This window comes from Taeniopygia guttata, chromosome 2 (genome assembly GCF_048771995.1).
Source record: "Taeniopygia guttata chromosome 2, bTaeGut7.mat, whole genome shotgun sequence".
NCBI classification, from domain to species: domain Eukaryota; kingdom Metazoa; phylum Chordata; class Aves; order Passeriformes; family Estrildidae; genus Taeniopygia; species Taeniopygia guttata.
The window spans coordinates 96,099,941-96,115,564 of record NC_133026.1 but is presented as its reverse complement, the minus strand read 5'-3'; the positions used below and the strand labels follow the sequence as shown (position 1 = coordinate 96,115,564).

Below are 15,624 nucleotides of genomic sequence, written 5' to 3'. Positions count from 1 at the left end.
TGATGGGACTATAAAAATAAATAGCATCAGTTGGGTAGACTAATAATTTTCTTCTGCCCATAGGAAATAGCTGGAGAAGGACAGTCTTAGCTCCTGCAAGTTCTGGAATGCTGGTGACAATCAGTGAAAGTAGGGGGAGGGGTGGGAAAGTTGATTTGAGATGTCTTTTTCCTCTTAGATAATAATATTAGCTTATTGGGATGACCATAACTCTTTTAACAAAGAAATTCCTGTTTGGTCTATGAGACCTTGATTGTTACCAGTTTGGGTCTGAGCCAAAGCACACTAAAGCAAGGCTCCTGTGGATTCACCTGAATACATTTTGGGTGAATCTCAAACAATTCAGGGCAGATTTTTTGGAGACCTATCACAGGTACAGAGCAGGGAATTCAGAGTGGTCTTTTGGACTTAGGAAGTTTGGGTTTAGAAACCATCTGCTTTTCCTCTGCATTATTTCCCTGGGGTCATAAGAACATGGTTCCTAAGCCCATGTAGTAGCTATTTCCCCACAGGACATACTGTCTAGGAATGTAGCATACCAGCAACATTTGTGTTCTGAGGGAAGCTATGTCATGGTCTTTTTCTTTGACTATAAGCTGTCTTTATCTGTTAAAAATTTGCTGTTGCAACAAAAGCTGTTCAGAACTGGTGTTGGTATTTACAGGAGCTGAGGGCTATAGCTTTTTCTTCCAAATCCTCTTAGCTGTGTGTAAAAGCATTTGTTTTCTTATCCTTTTCTTGCTTTGGATTATGTCTCTATTCATTACAGTATTGATACATTGTAATAGCAGACTGGTAACATCTTTAGCAGAGATTTTCTGGAAATACGCAGCACAAGAGTAGCAGAAAGCAAATCACTTATAGAAATCAAGCAAAGTTTGAAATGTGTATCTTTCTGTCTGCATGTGTCTGAAAGTTACAACTCCCAGAGCAAGCCCTGGTTGAGGTTTTTTTGAATGTTTGGTTTGTTTGGTAGTTTTATGCATAAATATTGCAGGAAATTTCAGTCAATTACTCCATTTTACTATCCATTTAATTTCTATGAGAGAGGATTCTTGCTAACTCTGAGCTTTTAAGTATTTCCACTTACCACAAGATGTGAATTCTTCTTCCTCCCCTTCAGTTAATTTAAACGTAAGAAGTAATGAAGGTCTTTGGGGCATGACAGCATCTCTTACAACTGTGATTCTTTGTCAGGAGATTTAACCTATTGGTTACAGTAATGCAGGTGATCAAATGCCAGAAAAACAGCACTGAAATTAAGCATCCTCCTGAACATTACTATATGTATGGTCCTGCTCAAACCTTGCTGCAGCCTTCATTTTGCAGAACACCTTATTTTCTAGCTAAGATTAATTTCTCCATAAAATCTAGCAGCCATGTCATAGTACTTAAAGGGAATTCAAAGTTGAATATCTAACTTCATTAAAAAAAAAAAAAAAATTTGGTAAGGACCCGACACAATTCAGTCATGTAACCTGGTATTTCAGAGGTTTGTTGAATATGCCATAGGTAAATGCCATTTTTAAAATATGTTCCTGTTCTGTGGTACAGTGCATCAAAATATGTTTGCAGAGCTTTTCTTCTACACTGGCATTCGTATATTCTTTAGTCTCCCTGTACAAACATGATGCACACACTTCATGCATGCCTGTTTGCAAGCAGGAGTGACCAGGCATTTAACAGAGTCACTTAAAGATTACAGTGAGCTTTCACCCATTTACATCAGTGAGGCTGGGTTTGAAAGGCTTTCTAAATATATGCTGAAATGACAAAATGTGTCAAAGAATAAAAGGCTCCAACTTTCCTATTCTTCTCTGAGGATCAATTGCTGTTAGAAATTATACTCCTACATAAATATATGGTGGCACTTACAGTCAGCTCTCTTTGTTTTTTCTTTACAAAAAATGCTTTAGACTTAGTGCTGTGCTCAGCTATGTTAAATCCCATGCAAACCAAACTTTTCAGTTATTTTATTAGTCAAAACAACAGCTCCCTGAGCACTTTCATGCCTTTGCTGAGTTTCTCTGCGATATTGCAGAGAAAAGATAAATGATCAGAGGGCTGGAGTACCCTCCCTATGAAGACAGGCAGAGAGTTCAGGTTATTCAACCTGAAGGAGAGAAGGCTCTGGGGAGACCTTAGAGAATCTTCCAATACCTAAAGAGAGGAATAGGGCCTTCGAGAGAGACAGAGCAGGACTTCTTACAAGGACATGTAATGATAGGACAATGATAGGACAATGATAGGAGTGGCTTTAAACTGAAAGAGAGTAGTTTTACATTAGGTATTAGGAATAAATTCTTTATTGTGAGATGGTGAGGCACAGAGACAGAAAAGTTGTGGGTGCCCTGTCTCTGGAAGTGTTCAATGCCAGGTTGGACTGTGCTTTGAGAAAGCTGGTCTGGTTGGAGGAGTCTCTGCCCGCCCTGGGGTGTGTGTGGGGAGTGGGTTGGAACTAGGTGATCTTTAAGGTCCCTTCCAACCCAGACTGCTCTACAATTCCCTGATATGTTATAAAATCTAACTGATGTAAACCTGAGGAATAATTTTGGATTCTGAAGATAACCCTCTAAATTGGGGCTATAAAAATTATTTGAGTTTTTCCCCCTTGGTAGTATAGAACAGATGTCTGTGATTACTTTTTTATTCTGAAGCTCTGCTTCATTTTTAGGTACTCAGTTGCACGTGTTTGATTTTTCCTTGCTAACATAAAGTACTAAGGGTCTGAGGTGATCGATACCATCTTTCAGTGTGTGTTATTTCAGCTTGTGTGTAACAGTCTGAATTTTGTTTTCTAGTGACATAAATAAGAATTCTATCTCAATAACTTCTTTGTTTCTCAGCATTAGATTCCCTTGGTGGTACAATAAGTACCTTTAATTTTTTTCAGGAAGTGATGACTGTCTACAAAATATGCATAAATGATACCATGTTTCAGCTTAATAAGCTCATCAGTAGAAGAAAGATAGTGATATTTCCATTATTTGTATATGTATTTATAGTAGTAAAAAATAAAGGAGTCCTTGTTTTCTTCTCTAAATATTGCTTTCCATTGCAGTATATTAAACCATCCTTTGTGGTTTTTCAAATTCAAGTGGGGTATGTTTACTTGCAATTGATTAGGTTAAACATTTTTTAAAAAGTGGGATTTCCACTAACAAAACCCCTCCAGTTCAGTTTGAAAACTTACTGAAATTTAGTATTAAAATATTGCAAAACCACAACTTTCTCTGCTGGTATTTTTTTCAGATTACATTGAGAAAAGTAGGTGTTGGAGGAGATATCAACATACATGGGTACATAATTATTCTTAAGCAAGTACTGCATATTCAGCTTAAACTCAGTGAAATGCTTGAGATTTCTTGAGCATAATAATTTCTTTAAGAAATATTACAAGCTCTTGGATTTTACTGCTGGATATGTGCTACAACTGTTGAAACCAAATTTTTTTCTGGTTTTGAGGGCATTTTTTGTCATCAACTCTGAGGCCAGACATGAAGTGAGCAGTGTTAGTTTTCCTCCAGAAAGATCACTGAAGTTAGTCTTGCCAAAACTGAGTCAGAGATGCAGAAAGCCAAAAGAAATGGCTACTAGAACTGTTCTTTTTAAATAACCGTAAGATCAATTCAGATGTAAGTTATAAATTCTGCTGACCCGCAGACTGCTGTGGAGTCAGAGTGTGTTATTTGTGTAGGCTGTCCTTCTGCCCTTGAAGTTCCCTGATGGTACTTCAGAACAAAGCAACAGTAGTGAGGTTTTAAGCTATGGGTACTTAAGGATTGATGGAGTCGTATAACACTTTTCACAGGAATACAAGGTGCAGATCTGTTCAGATATGTATCTTCCACTCTCTTTTATACACATAAAAATAAAAAGCCTTCAGATTCCATAACTAAAGTGTTTGCATGATGCACAGAGTAGTTTAGCTAGTAGAGGAATAGTTGGAAAATTGCTATGGTGTACTTTGATTTCACATAAATCCCTAATAATAAAATAAATCCTTTTATGGATTACATGTATAGCCTGTGACTATAACACCATAAATTATAGTATATTATAAGCATCTGTATGAATCTATAATGGCATGTTATGGCAGCAAAAAGATGACGTGTGTATACTATAACTGGGTGAATTGTCCCTAATCATCTCTCTCTAACCATCCTAATTGTCAGACTGCAATCAAGCCCACAAGGATTGATCTAATCTTAGATGAAACCGTTTGTAGCAGATGTTTCTTTATTTCTTCAATTCCTGACTTTAAATGCCAGCAGATTTGCAATGTGCAAAATATTAGTAATAAAAAAATGCTATCAGAAATTTTAGGGTTTGAACTATGATACTAAAATTATCTAACACCTACTTTTATTGTTGCAGAAGGTCATGCTCCAAGCTCTGTAAACTAAAGTTTAACCTTGCTCCCTAATTTGGATGATGAAATGAAGCTCAAGGGTACATGCAAGGTTATCATATATGAGGAATGTTTCCCGGCTGGATAGCATTCACAGCATACCTTCAAACAATATTTCTCCTTAATGGCACTACTAGTCAGTTTTGGGTATATATTTGTGGGGTTTCTTTAATCATGACTTTACAGCTTAAATAGCTTTGCATTTATTGTGGTTGCTTTGTGGTAGATAGTTCGGTAACATTGGAAGAAAATACACTGAAATAGGCAAGAACAGGTGGAGACTTAGACTCAATTAAAAAAAGAAATAGAAACTACCCAGGCTTGTTGTATATTGTGGTAAAGTCTCATCCCCACATCCCAGAGCTACTGTCAGGAGCAGGTAAGCTCTTGCTTCTGGGCAAGGCTACAGATTCATTTCGCCTCTCCTGTTTGGGTGCTGGATATCAGATGGCTGTGGAGTATCTGCCCTGCTGCTGGGAGAAAGGTGAGGTCCCAGCAGTGTGGTAAAGGAGCAGGAGCTGGCCTCAATTCCCGGCCACTCTGCACCCTCTGTGCTAATTTGGGAGCTCAGTGCTGTGCAGCAGTGCTCCGCCTCTCTTGCTTATTCATGTGAATCCAAATTTGCCACCCAAAATGCACCCAATTAATGCAGTGGGAACTGTCATTCATTTCTATTGTCAAAAAGGTAGGCAGCAAAATCAGAGCTGTTCAAATGCTGGTAGCTCAGAAAAGTGGATTGCAACCATGAGTTTCAGGCAGTTTTTTTTCTATTGAATTGACTCAGCAGTAGCTTAGATTCTGTAACTTGCTCTTTAGGCTGAGGTATGGATCCCCATTTTCCTCCTGGGCCTTTTTATACATAATAACTGTGTTTCATTTTCTCCTAAGTTTTACTTGAATGTGTGACAAGTGCAGTTTCACTCAAGCAGTAAGGTGTCACCTCTTGTCTCTTCTTCCTTAGCCAAATTATGCACAGAATCAAAAAATAGTGGGTGTCAAAACAATGGTTAAATATGACTTTACAGTGACAACTATTTTTATTTTTCTTATTATGAATGCTTTATTTTTAAGTTGTGACTACATTTTTTAATCTCACAACGAACTGCATTCCTCTCGCATACCCCATAGAAACATCCATTTTTAGAGGGGATAACTAGAGAGGTAAACTTGAACACATTCATGTTTTAGTGTTTTTAATGCATATACTGCAGGTGTTGTCTTGTCAAACAGGAAAGCAATGCACTTGGCAAGTCAGGGATGAGAAATCAACTAGCCTTTTCCTGCAGATAATGAGATGTAAATGCAGAACTGAATATTATTATGTTGTTGTCTTCCTGGAAGAAAATTTGATAGGTTATGCTAGCAAAAAGCTCCATGAATGATGCTTCAGTGCCTGTCCTGGTCAGTGATGGTTTCTGTTAGTAATTAGGAGCTGACTCATTGCTGTTTCTCTCAAGAGACAAATGTTTCTACAGCTAGTGGCAGAAAATTAGATGGTTTTCCAATATACCCAAGAAAGCTGCCATTTGTACTGTCCTTTGGATAAGTGTGGGGAGATTTCAGAGCATCTAAATTGATTTGGGAAAAAAGCTTATAGCTTTATTAAAAAAAAAACATGGGGGATTTTTTTGTTGTTGTTGTTGGTTCTGTTTTCTGTTGGATTGTTTGAGTGTGAAATTTCTGGATTAATGTGTAGAAAGTTGTCAGTAAAAGTCCCTTCTTTAAGTATTAGTGATGACTGGGAAAGCTTTATTTGCTACAGCTGTGGATAAAAAGAAATGTGATTCTTAAAAGCATTTATTGTAAATGGCTAGGAAAAAGGTCTTAGAAATCTCTGGAAAATGGAAAATCATACATAAGATTTCCACTATAAACCAATTATTTTAAATTATTTTAGAAAAGAGGAAAATATTTCCTTCTTTCTGAAAAAAAATCTAGCCAGTGGTTTTCCTGCAATATGTATTTTAATGGATTTGTTATGAACAGCCATGGCAACAATAACACAGACTTGTATGATGTGATCATGAAAAGTAATGGCCCATTCAGCGGCCAAATTTTTGCATATATTAATCAAGAATATTAAAAAATATGATCATGCTGGAAATGTGAGCTGGGCAGTGTACTATATTAAGAAGAAGAAAAATATCAAAATAAGATTATGCAGAGATTTCATAATTAATTGGTCTGTTGCAGTTTTTCAAGTAAAACGTAAAATAAAACATCTCTGAAGATTAGTAGAAATGTATCAGCATTAGAAGTCAAATTTCTAACTGGAAAGATTTCAGAAATCATTTGAGGGGGTGTGATAAGGTAATACTGTTCCAGGTTCTGGAATTATCTCAGTAACAAGATGAGGCTGCTCAGGTTCCATCTTGTGGAAAGAGGCTCCTCTCCCCCGCGAGCTCGTACATTGTAATCAAAATCATTCCCATGTGCTATCGCAAGGGGCAACTAATCAGTTCTCACCAGACCACGAGTGTGCTGAGTTATTGCTGTGGCTTACTGATACATAATTGCACAACATCCTGGGTAATAGAATCTGGAAAAATATTTTTTATTGTGCTTTGCCCATCTTGTAAAACTGAGATAGGAAGGATGTTGTTCAAAGAGGTTCAGCTATGCCTAAGGTTCTGCAGGTAATTTTAATAGAATCCTTCTCAAGATTGTAATGAACAAGTTTTTTCTAATTGATGCAGTAATAAAAGAAAACCTAAACCCAGCTTGTTTTTAATGCCATCTTCCTCAATTGCTCCAGTAAAAAATGCAATGGCATGGGGCATACTTTGCGTTGTTTGCCCTTGATACAAAATTTTAAAATCGTATTTGTTGAACAGTGAATGCTCATCTGAGGATGTAACCCTGATTAAATGATCAAATATTTGGCATTTCTTCAACTAAGCACATGTGGAAAACAGTCTCACAGGAAATACTAAATATTATGGAGACAACACAGTGAGTGGTTCTAATTCCCTCTGTTCTGGAGGGCCTGATGCTGATTTCTCTCACAATGGCTTCCCCAATTATCTGAGGACTTTAGAAGTCTTTCAGAACTTTTGATTACAGCCAATGGCATCCTAAAGTAGGCCAGGGATAAAAGAGTATCTCACAGTTCGTGAATAATTGAGTAGGCTTCTGTATAACAATGAGGTGCCTTATGAAAGGCAAATGTTTGTTTGCTGTGTGCTCACATCTGCACCTATTTATTCATATTTATAGGTAAATTCATATGCTAATGCTTTTCCAAGCACTAAGATACAAAGTGTCTGTTGGCATAATAAGGTAAAATGCTGCTGAAATGCAATGGAACTGTACATGTATATACCAGCTTTAAATGTAGGTTGCAAAAAATAAAATCCAAATGCAAGGATGTATCTTGACATGAGTACATAGACTATCAGGAGTCCTCTTTGGGCCATTTCATTCTTCAGATCTCTCCTCTTCTTAAAGATCTGACAAAAACAAATGCCAATAAATTGAAGCAGTTACAATCTAAAGGACAAACTTACGTTTCTCTCTTCTTGTTATTCAATGTTCTCTAAAAGCAAAGGCTGTTCATTCCTGCAGTCTGTATGCTGAACCCTTTGAATTCATCTCGATTCTGAAATGTGTGAGAAGGCCTGATGAGGAGCATCCTTAAAGATAACTAGCATCAAGCCCTGGTATTTGATGGTAGTTCCCAGTAATAAGGAGGTCAAACCCTTCCTCTAGAATTTCATCAGCTTATCTGCAAAACCTCAAATTCACTTCCACCCTGTCTCAACTTGATATACAGTGAAAAAAAGACTGAAGCCATCATTTATCTGAACCTGCTCATTTGTCACTGAAGGAAGTGCTTTGGAGTATGCATTAGATGACCTCTGAGCTAGAAAATGTTCTCATCCTCACAAGGAAAGGGCTGACTCCATGACTGTGATGTTTAGTTTGCCTTTTATAGGGATATTTCTAATGTACTGGATCTAACTGATACTTCTCATTGCAATGAAATATGACTATATATGTGTATATATAAAAATATATATCATATATACATATATATGTATATATATGTATACATATATATGTATATATATATGACATACATACATATATAAAAATATATTTTAAAAAACACAAACAAAGAAAAAAAAAAAACTCCACCGACCTTTGAAATACTTCTGTTAATCAACACAAATTATCGGTTTCATTGTCACCAGCTGTCAAAAATTCAGGTCATCTGTAAAATGCAAATTCCATGGCTATGCTAAAACCCACATGAAGATGATGACTTGGGTTGGTCTGACTTTTCTAAAGAGAATTTTTTGAGGACTGTATGACATTAAAGGCATATACTGAAAATAAGGAAATTGAGAAAACATTTGAAATTAAGATAGTGGGTTTTACCTTCATAAAGAACTTCCTAGGAAAAGACTTTCCTCAGCGAATGAGAAATGAACTAAAACTATACACACATAGACTAAAAAAACCACCCAAGATCCCAGAAGAGCCAGAAGTATTATTAAAAGTGACACTTTTAGTAAATAAACGAATATGTCCCTTTCAGACAGCTGGTGCTGCTGTTTTTTAGTAAGGTCAAAATAGTGGAATATTCTATATCTTTATGTCTGGAGCTTTTCACATTACAAAATTGTGTTAAACTAATATGTTTAATCAAGAAATAACTGTGGGAGCAGTGCTGTAGTTTTGGTAAAGTCAAGTTGCAATACTGCCAAGATGTTATTTGAAGAAAGTACTATCTAATAAAGATGGTTTATGATGTCCCAAAGTGTAATGTCATTTTTTTTTTTCAGGAAATATAATATCATCTTTACTTTCCCTCAGGATAGGTGAAGTAATTTCTGAGATAGAAAGCACAGTTGTACAGTTGCCACTTTACAACCTTAGTAAAAAAAGCCTAAAAGTTCTACACTTTGTAAGTTGTATACTTGCAGAGGATTTAATGATGTATCATGTTTTCTTCTAAAAGTGTTCATAATTAAACTTATTGATACAGTAGCCCAATGGCAGGGTTTTGAAAGAAAACACTTTGACTGATAGCATTCATCTTAGATAGTGGCAACAGGATAATGTCAGTAGTATTATGTCATAAAATGGTTACTTAAGCTTAATTATTTTAATCTTAATTATTTTAAGCACTACATTAAGCTACTACACTACATTTTCTGCTTGTGTTCGGTTTAGATAGCAGACTGAGGGGAAAACTCTGCCTTCTCTAATTTCCTTGGGTTTTTAAATTATTTAGTTTTTTGGTAATGGGAGGTATGGTTGATCCAAATTTAATAGTACTGTATTTCTTGTGCTGTGTCATTAAATTGTGTAGAATTGGTACTGAATTAAGGCTCTTCACATATGGCCAGTGGAATCATTGAGTGGTATTGGGTTTGGGACTTTTTTCAATGTATTCTTGAATTAATAACATGAAATTCCACATGGTATTGCTTATAGAGCTGTCCAAGTACTGGTGAGAATAATGAAGTAAACTGCTGTCATAGATTATAAAACTAGATTGATATCTAATCTCTCACTTGCATAATATAGTCTAGAGGATTATCGTTAATCAGCTTCTCTTTGAACTGCAAATTTTACTCTTGAAGTAAAACGCTGTCATTTCAAAGTTTCTTCCTAAGTCAATTCTGTAACTGAATACATTTGTAATACTATCCACCTTTAAAGAAAAAGTAATAGAATTCATTGATTTTGTTCACAGATTTTTAGGCGTTGTTGGCTGGTTTTCAAGAAGGCTTCCAGTAAAGGACCCAGGAGGCTAGAAAAATTTCCAGATGAGAAGGCAGCATATTTCAGGAACTTCCACAAGGTAAGTCATGCCTCTCTCTGAAGAAGTGAACTGAAGCATTGCCTGTTTACTAATCTTCCTTGGGAAGAGTGTATTCTTACTATGTCTGGTTTGCAAACAATACAGTGAAAATTGCTGAAAACCTAATCCTGGCAATAAAGCAGAGTAAAATGTCCGTAAGCCTCAGTGATGCAGGGTAGCTATCACACTGTTTTTTTCCAGATGATCACAAAACCCTCAATGTATTTTAAACAATGGAATTTTGTTTTTTTAGTTAAACACTCATAGTTTGAAAATGTGTAAAATTGGCTGCCTATTCAAATGTTTAATCAATAGTTGCTAGCTAAGTATTACAAAAATTCTGAAAATGCTAAATGCCTCATTTGTAGTGGTAACACTCTTCAAATGTGTAAGGTTCTTCCCAGAACTCAAGATTTACAAGCTCTGTCAACAAAAAAATTTTAGCAGTAAAAAGTCAGGATTCACTGAATGAGATACTCCCTGCTTTCTCTATCACTCGCACTTCTGTGATGGGAAACAAGATATTTAAGCATGAGTTTTTCTTTCTGTCTCATACATTACTGTTTATCAGCCCCCCAAAGTCTGTCAGTAGACTTCATGTTGCCTAATCCTAAAACAGGGTGGGAGCCTGTGCTTGTGCTATTGTCTTCTATCAAGTCACTGTTAGCTTTATGACATATCAATGTTAGATATTCCATTAAACCTGTCAAGTTGAAACACAAAGATGACTTCACGTAGCAAGCAGTGAAAAAGTGTGAATGTAGTCCTATTGATTTGAAGGCAGGTGTGATGTTTTTACCATAAAACTAGAAATTGGCCTTTAAGTTCCAGTAGCCAGACTGCTCTAGCATGGCTTCCCCTGTGGGGACACAAGTCCTGACAACTAACCATCTCCAGCCTGAGGTCCTCTCTCCATGAGCCCACAGGCCAGCATGCTGCTCCAGCGGGGGCTTCTGATGAAGCCACAGCTCTTTTGCAAGGCTTTGCGGAATTTTTTGGTGTTATTTTCTTTTCATTCTTTTTTGAGCCTGATGTGCCTATAGCATACTTAATGTGTTAAAGGACTCAGAAAGACTTTATATGTTGCCTGTCAACTGTCATCATTGTAGAAATATAATATGAAATGTAGGGATTGTTTGAGAAGCTAAGAAAATAATGTTGATACCTATGCAGCTGCATGTTATAGTACTGATGCAAGAGTCACCATTTGCAAATGAAAGGAGGGGTTTTACTCTATATCTGATTTTCCCCCTCTTTTTCCCTTCTGTGAGGGTAGGAAGAGAAAGAAATGGATACTGTTTTCTATTTAAAAGGATAATGTGTTTCTGGCTGTACAGAAAGAGGAATTGTATCTCTTCACTTGGATTATATTCATTTTTCAAATAAAGCCATGAAATCATTTCTGAAGCTATATTATCACAAAGAAACCAAGAATCTTATTCTCTGGTTTGAATTTTTTCCCGAGGATATTTTATTATTTCATAGTGATGATTCTCTTCAATTGCCTCCATTCTGATAAATAAATAGTGGTGAAGTAGATGTGCATGAGTTGTGAATAGTCAAGCGTGACTATTGAGGGAACAGTGCAGGTTGTTACAGGATCAAATATAGTTATTTGATTGTTGGTGTTGGATGAAAAAACCCTGATTTTCTTTCTTTTTTTTCTAGAGACTTTTATTTGTTCATTATATTTTGAAGTTGTTCAAAATGCACATTTACCTCTACTCAGTGCAAACTATTAGCCCTGTCTTGAAATTCTCCATTTCCTTTCTCACTCACAAAATACAAAGAGGACATATGGTATGAAAAGTTGAAGATTAACTCTGAGAATCAATGAAAAAAAATTATTAAGTATTGAAGAACTGAGACTTGGTATTTTTAAAGAAAGATTAAAATAGAAATTGCAAGTCTGACTCCTTATAGAAGGAGAACATGCATAAAGGGACAAAATGTTCTGTTTACTTGCTATTATTCGTATAAGACTATATATATTGGACCTGAGATCCTTGTCCCTATACAAATTTATTTCTAAGTATTAGAAGAGGTTGGTGTAGAGGGGTACTCAGAATGCACTGTGTTTCTGAAGTACTTATGTGCATCAGACTTTTAGATCAACTTAGGTAACCTTGGGAGAAGGCCTAGGAGTAGCACAGAGTTAGATTGTATTGTGCAAATTTTTAGCTTTCTTACACGGAGATATAGAAGAAAATTTTACATGTCAAGTGGAAATATACCAAAAATTAATATCTTTGATTTATCTGTGTTCAAGTCAGTATTCAGGACAAACAGTACCCTGATGTAAGTAACTCATCAAGGTCTCCACTTTTCCATGTTTGAGCTTGAAATGAGGCTCAAATGAAATTCCTCTTTAAAATAATTTACCAAGATGACTATATATCTCCTATGCTTATGTAATGAACTTGTGTACTGGGCAATATGATTTATAGAAGGGGCTAAACAAAGGAAAAAACCCCGAACTGGTAACACAAAGCTAAAATAATTAGAAATAGAGATTTTCAGGTTTATATATGCTTAAAAAATAGTCATTAATGAGTAAAAAAGCTGTCCTCTTTAGAAAATTTATTCCCCTCCCCACTCCCTCCCAGTATCCAGACTATGTATGGGTTTATTTGCTTTGCTATAGTTCTGTAAATTGCCGTTGTGCAATGCTTTCGTGTTGGTTTTTTTCCTAGTAATTGTCTTACTATAAATAACATTAATGACCTTAGTCCTAGACAAGTGCCTCCTAACAGCAACAGTGGATATTACATTCATTAGCCAAAACGTGACCTCATCCCTTCCTTGCAGTTTCTGGTATCAAATTAAAATTTCTCATTACTGTAAATTTAGACCATTGCAGTCTTGCTCAGGTAAGTTTATAGCTTTGCTGTTCTGTTTTCCCTTGAACACTCATTGTGGAGGTTGTGCAGAACAGCTGTATTGACTCCCATTGCTCCCTCCAAAGAGGGGACAAAATAGCAATAGCTCTGCATCCATGCCAAGGGTGGGTATGTTCTTGGTAGCCACCCCTCCATTGTCAGAAAAGACAAAAAACAGCAACCACAACTTTACCAACTTAAAAGAAAGCAAAAATAAAAAAGATTTCTTACTTCTGTAACAGAAGATTAAAAAAAAAATCACTATATAAATTCATATATACTATATAAAAAGTGAATTTTTATGCCTTGGAGACATACTGACCACGCAGTACCTGTGCCTGTAATCCATTAGGAGTGGCTTTCACGAGCATTGCCAAATCATCTTGAAGATCACTAGAAATGAGAGATCAAATGTCCACACCTGGACTGTATCCAAATGAACTAGAAAAAGCATTACGCAGTTGGCCAATTAATTGTTAAAGCAGAATTAGAAAGAGCAAAGTAGTGCTTGAAGAGCAACTAACCAGAATAGATTCTGACCCATCATGATCAGAAACCTCGCCAGAGATCCCAGAGCATGAAGCAAATGTGCAAGAAAGAAAGAAAATAGAAATTAACACTTTCACATTGGGGTTTACTGTAAAGAAAAGTGACATGCTCTGGTGTGGGCATGCAAGGAGGGGGTCAGTAGACATATCTTGGTGTTATAAACTTGATCATAGGTACTTCAGACCCAGCTAAGCAGAGAACAGAGTTAAGAGCCCAAATGCCACTTAAGCATGATATAGCTGAATTACTAACGGTAGTACATAAATACCAAAATAGGAATCAACAAATAAGAATTCTTCCATTCCATCTAAAATGTCCAGTTCCATTCATGCATGCTTCTTCTTCACGTATAAGCTAAATAACCTTCACATGAAGTGAAGGTGTTGGGGGTTGGGTCTGTCCCTGACAAGATATATCTCTCTTGAAGCAAGACAAGCTTGAATCTGTCAGTGCTACTGTGATTACCCTTCAAATAAATAAATAGCTGACATCTGGCATAGAGATCAAGACTTACTGATTTAATCTCCCCAATATGAGAGATTGTTCTGTTAAGATTGTGTAAACAACAGCTATCTCCAAGGTTTTGAGTTTTAAGTTAGCAAGATTAAAGTAGGATAAGATTTTTAGATTTATGTTGTTTTTCCTGTCATTATGTTCAATTATGGTGTGCTTTATATAAATCTGCAAATGCAAAGGGAAATAAATTGCAAAACATTTTAGCAACAACTTCTGATAGTCAAAAATGTGTATGGGACAGATGGTGTTAAGCACATTATATAATATGTGTCCACAAAAATAGATAATAATCAAGAAAAAGGACAGCAGTAGCCTTCTAACTGTAGTTTACTGGATTAAATTTGTGACCAGGGCCTCACAGTGGTATATACCTTACAGTTTTATTTCACAGCTTGATTGTCCTGAAGAAACTTCTGGAATGCAATCCCAGTGATTTATGGCAAGTTCTTGTACCAGCTGCAGCAGCATCTCAAACACTTCTTGCCATTAAGGTCTCTTGTGCGCATGTGTGCACAAATGCACACCCAGACAGTCTTGTTTGGCAGGAAGGAGGAGGGGACAAGTTCTCTTTGTATGCAGGAACAATAAGATATTTATTCTTCTACAGCACAGTTCCTAATCTCCTAATCCTAGTCTCTTCCTAATTGAGATGACCTTAAACCATGAGGTGCTTATTCAGGATAAGTGAACTCCTGATAACTTTGTAAACCATTGAATTTTGCCACAGTCATATATGTGCTAGCTCCCACAATTCTCAAATGTAATTACAGCCCTGACATGAAAAATAGCAATACTTATATAGTTAGCACTATAATAATCATAACCATAAGAACTCCTCTCTCATTGTTTCCACTTAGTTGCCTTTGAGTTTTTCTGGTTTATTGTTTTCCTTCATGTTTTCTAGCCATTGCCAAGTTGCCTATATAAGGATTCTTATTGCTAAAGAAAGGTGAACTAGCCTACTTTTATTCTAGTTTAACCCAAGAGTTCCGCTTTACTGTGGATTATTTCAGATTATGTTGCTCATCTTCACTACAAAGCAGAAATTGTGCAAGTTTCCTTATGGATTTCTATAATCTGACATGTTACTCTTATTTCTCATGATATTGCATGGTGTCTCAGCTGTAAAGGTGTTCTTAAAAAGAAAGGTAGAGAGCCATCAAAATGTAAGTGTTAGGCCTAATTCTTGTGCTTTTTATGATAAGATATATTAAGACACTTGATTTGCCTCTAAATTTAAATATTATTTGAATTCCTCTTCTGCAGTTTTTTTTCTTGGTATAATTGTTATGCTGTCTGTTTTTCACAATCACAAATTAAAACCTGCCTTTTTTTGCTCTGTTGACCATTCTGCTTCTACTATTTTTTACTTGATCTATAGTCCCTCAATAAGTCTTTCTTTTCTCATCAGTTTAAATTCACTCAAAAATTCATATTTGGTGAAAGCTAAACAGGAA

General features: G+C 36.1%; 1 protein-coding gene across 2 annotated transcripts in view; it reads left to right on the top strand.

Moving 5' to 3' along the window:
- The window catches only part of DOK6 (docking protein 6), a 240,954-nt gene that overhangs the window by 82,936 nt on the left and 142,394 nt on the right, over window positions 1-15,624 (top strand). For both annotated transcript variants that reach the window (XM_030265926.4, XM_072924474.1), the window contains exon 2: window positions 10,116-10,223. In XM_030265926.4, coding sequence (XP_030121786.1) covers window positions 10,116-10,223 — 108 coding nt within the window. The remainder of the gene's footprint in view (window positions 1-10,115; window positions 10,224-15,624) is intronic.